The 4,446-nt window shown below is 51.4% G+C and overlaps 2 protein-coding genes across 2 annotated transcripts in view; one reads left to right on the forward strand and one right to left on the reverse strand.

Annotated features, from left to right (window-relative positions):
* PPTG_21325 (hypothetical protein) overlaps window positions 1–4,402 on the forward strand; it is a gene marked incomplete at its 5' end in the record, with an annotated part of 6,292 nt that extends 1,890 nt beyond the window's left edge. Inside the window, one exon of the mRNA XM_008896578.1 lies at window positions 1–4,402. Within this exon, the coding sequence (XP_008894826.1) occupies window positions 1–4,349 (4,349 nt within the window). The 3' untranslated portion in view covers window positions 4,350–4,402.
* A 19-nt stretch (window positions 4,403–4,421) lies between these two features.
* Window positions 4,422–4,446, reverse strand: part of PPTG_03565 (hypothetical protein) — a gene marked incomplete at both ends in the record, with an annotated part of 3,828 nt that continues 3,803 nt past the window's right edge. Inside the window, one exon of the mRNA XM_008896247.1 lies at window positions 4,422–4,430. Coding sequence (XP_008894495.1) covers window positions 4,422–4,430 — 9 coding nt within the window. The remainder of the gene's footprint in view (window positions 4,431–4,446) is intronic.

Below are 4,446 nucleotides of genomic sequence, written 5' to 3' on the forward strand. Positions count from 1 at the left end.
ATACAATACTTGGGGAGACACTAGTGGACGCTCTGGCCAGTGTGGACACAGCGCTGGCCTTTGCAGGCGCCGAATTGCTGCAACTTTGGGCCCCGGTAAGCCACAAAACCGTCGTGGATTCCGCTGGTAAACTGTCCAAACTCATGGGTGTGGCACTAGTGAATACACTGCTGCAGCCATGCAATATCGGGACCAAACATACGTTCCATGAGCACAAATTGATGCTATCAATGCCGCTTCGTGCTTTTCTAGGCGCGAAACAGTGGAAATGCTCCGTTTGTGAGCGAGTTTCGCAGACTACAGGCAGCGACGCGCCCTGTGTGTATCGCTGTGCAGCTTGCAACTTCAATTTGTGCCGGGAATGCTTTACAAGGATCCCAAACGTGACAAAGTCGCCAGTTACCAGTTCAATCGAAGATCTGACCAAGCCAACGTCCGACCGGTTCTTCGCTTTGGTTTTACCACATTTAAAACACAAGACAGGGGCTGTGGTAGTCCGGCAAATTACACAGGAACTGCGAAGACGAGTATTGGAGCTGTACCCTCATAATTTCCAGGGAGCTACAGATTTTGCGCAGCTTCTTCACAGATTATTAGCGTCGGATAATAGCGCAGCGATCGCGCTGGTGACGTCTCCATCAGCAGCTGTCGTTACGTCGGGAAGACCAGCATCTTCCTGGTTCCCGTTGTTTATGCGCACGTGGACGATGTCACTGAGCACTCTATTAGGGCCATTTCTGCGCGCGTCGACCATGCTGGATGATACTCACGAACTCGATGCTGCTGTGCGTGCTGCGAACCATGGCTCAGCAGTGGCAGATTGTCTACGTGCACACTGGACTAGTGGCTATGCAGAATATCGTGAAACCTTGCAGAATATTATGCCGACATTACTGGATGACGATCAGCACTCGCTAGTGGTGGATGCGACGCTTTGTTGGCTTGCGCTCGCGTTAATGACTGCAGATCCGCGAAGACGGTTGAACTATGACGCTCATGAACGGCTGGATGGGTTTCTAGTGAACGTAACGACTATGCTGCTGGCACATACACTCCCTGTACTGGACAAAGCTCAACATGATCCAAGTCACATAGATGCCAGCTACCACCAAAGTATAGAACCTGTACGTGTGTATGCCAGCAAGGACTTTCCAGAGGTGCCACTACACTACTCTCGTAGCCAAGATACGTGTAAAGAGAACGCTGCTGGTGATGAAGTGTCTGAAATGAAGACTCGCGACGAGAATGCAATCGCTGAGTACGACAAGCGGAGGAAACAGGAGCGACTTGATGAGGAAGTACTGCCTTGTACGTACTACCCTCGTCTCTCGTGTCATGAAGGCGTGGTGTGTGATCAGTGCGAGTTCCCGAACCTCCATGGAGTTCGGTATAAGTGTGCGTTCTGTGGAGATATGGATCTATGCGGCGACTGCTTCGAGATCTTTCGTTCCCATCAAGCAGCTCCGGATTGTGCATCCGAATCGGAATCCGAATCCATGCTCCACAGTCCGGATCACGTGTTTCTTCGCATTGAATCGCCCATCCCTGTGTTTGCTTTAAAACATTTCCAGCCTCTACCTGTGGAGTGTCTAACTACCAAGCACAAATGCGAGTCAAGCTCTGTACTGGAAGGATTTGATGTGTCAAGGATACACTGTGCTGATTGCGGGGACACGTTAGGGACTAGTGGTCAGCCAGACGAGGTGTTTTACAAGTGCGCCAACTGCTTCACGACTCGAGTCGTGTGTGCTGCGTGTCTAGCACACGAAGAGAAGCTGAGCAACGGCAATCCGAACGACATGCACGCGCCCGGACACGTGTACTTCGTCATTACCGATCCATGGAGACGTCATTTGACCATTCCTTGGGACGATGTACTCGGAAAGTTACATTTTCGACGATTGTTACACCCACCGGCACTAATCCCTCGTCGTCGCTTTCCTCGTGACACTGAGCTCTTCTACATAACACTCAAGTACCTTCACTTTGGGCCTCTAGCTACATTATCCAGATGGATCAGTATGACGAAGGAGCTCCAGGAACTTCAAGCGTTTTGTGCCTGTGACGAGGAGCGGTTTGAGGTCGAGAGCCAACGGCAGAGAAGGAATGGCTCTCAGCGTCAAACACTCAAGCCTTCGGTGCACTACAAGGCCAGCAAGTCTCGCCTCGAGGATATCCGTGTCAAGTGTGTCAAAGTAGAGTTGCACTTGTTAGCACGCGCCAATGTGGCAGAATGGCTCGTATTTTATGCACGGACATGTCGATGGCTTCTACTTACAGCGTCTGCGGCCCCAGAGAACGGGAATATGCAGCAAGATCCCTACGCTGAGCCGCTCTCCCACTTCTCCGCTATGTTCAGCGGGTTTCCCGAACATTTCTTTTTCGATCTATGCGACGTCGTGTACCTGTTGGGTCTCGAACGACTGGAGTATCGTGACCTCGTGAGCGAGTTAAACAAGTCGAAGCATGACGCAGTAGACGAAGTTACAGAAGTTGTGGAGCCTCTATTAGTGATGCTGACTCAACTAGTGGTCGCTCCGAAGTTCACGAAGAACCCGCATCTTCGAGTCGAGGCCTTGCGGTCTCTAACGACCCTATTGACATTTGTATCCAAGGGTCATCATGTGCAGTATCGTCCAGGATATCAACGCATGGAGGCCTTATTCAAGCGTCATACACTACTATCGCAGTGGCTGGTACCTGGGCTTATACAGTTCCATTCCGATATGGATCGCTACAATGCCAGTAACAACGGTCTGGCCTTCACAAGTGCCGTATCTAGTGGAGATCACATGCTATGGGGTTTCCTACCCACTCGACTATCGGTAACGATGTTGTTGCGCTACCTCTGGCAGCTACCGAGCTCACGCCAGAGTCTCCTGCACATGTTGAATACGTCCGAGACTGTGCAGTCATCATCTGAACCAAGTACCGACAGTACTCAGCAGCTTACAGGGCTTGTAAGTGGATTATGGAGTGATATCGCCAAGCTGTTTGACGAGGCCAACAACAAGATCACGACGTTGCGCCAGATTCACGATCTCATTGAAGATTCGCTGGACGGGAGTGTTGTAGTGCTGCCTTTTAGGCGCGATATGCTGGATGGATACGTCGCTATCAACGCAAAACAATTGCGCCTGACCATGCGTCTGCTCCTAGAGACGCTGGAGTTGACGTCGTGGTTCGCTTCGATCGTCAGTGGAGAGCGGAGTTTCCGTTCGCGATCACTATCGACTCCTGCTGCAGCACTACGTCACGTATTGTTACAGCCTCTCGTCGTGGAACAAGCAGCTCGTACGCTCAGCTTTCTCGTGGCTTCATTGGCGAATGCTCATGAAGAAGACCAGTGGAAGTTCTCGTTGCCACTGGTGGATGACGGGAAGTTGTTGCTGGCTCACTTGATTGTTCTTGTGGTACGTTATGCCGGTCATAGTGCAGTGAAGTCGGGGACTTCTACGACTGTTTGTTCGCCTTCGTCGTTCTGGAAGATCATACGATCTAGTGGTGATATCATGTCGAAGCGAGTGGGAGACTTGGACACGCATGTGCGGTGGGGGTTAAACGCTCTGTGTACGCGCATCGAGTCGGAGAATTATCTTGGATCTAGTCTAGATGATGACGTGGAAGACATTCGAAAGGCTGAAGCAGGACACGAACTGGATGAACACGAGGCGCTCGCTCTGCTGGAGAAACAAGCAGTATCGACTCCAGTCTCTGTGGTCGATACAACATCAAATAAGCGACTGGGTAAGCGCTTTATCGCGGCGTTGGCTAAGGACGGACGCTTCGACTTCAGGCTGTTTGTTGGAGGCTGTCGCTTCTTGAGACCACGACGTGATGACTCGGATGAACGAGACGTGGAAGGGTACCTTTACCTTGATGACTCGTGGGTGCAGCAGTTTGTCCGTGCGATGCAAGAAGCGGACGAGATGATCCACGTACAGGAGGCCATGGAGGCTTGTTTAGGGGATATCCCAGACCAGTATCTCGACCCCTTACTCAGCACTCTAATGACGGATCCTGTACGCTTACCGTCCGGTAATATTGTCGATCGTGCTGTCATTGCTCGACATCTATTGGCCTCTTCTCAACAAGGAGGCAGCACTGGAAGAGACCCGTTCACTCGTGAGCCACTGACGATGGCAATGGTGGAGCCGTGTGATGCGTTACGGTGCGAGATCCAAATGTATCTACGAACCAAGATGCGCCACTTCCGCAAGACTGCAAGAGAAGATGTACTGGCCACGTGGGGGCTCGGGTGGGACGTGCTATTCGACAGCAGTAGCGAGACCGAGGCAGATTCAGAGGACGGTGCGGAGGCCAATAACGCCACGAGCACGTCGCAGTAACTATGATAAAATACCCTTGTAAAATGTAATCATGCTCTAATGGCATAGGATACTCTAACGGATAGAGCGCACTTACGTAAACTGCCAAAATTACAGA

This window comes from Phytophthora parasitica, assembly GCF_000247585.1.
Source record: "Phytophthora parasitica INRA-310 unplaced genomic scaffold supercont2.4, whole genome shotgun sequence".
In the NCBI taxonomy this organism is placed as follows: domain Eukaryota; phylum Oomycota; class Peronosporomycetes; order Peronosporales; family Peronosporaceae; genus Phytophthora; species Phytophthora nicotianae.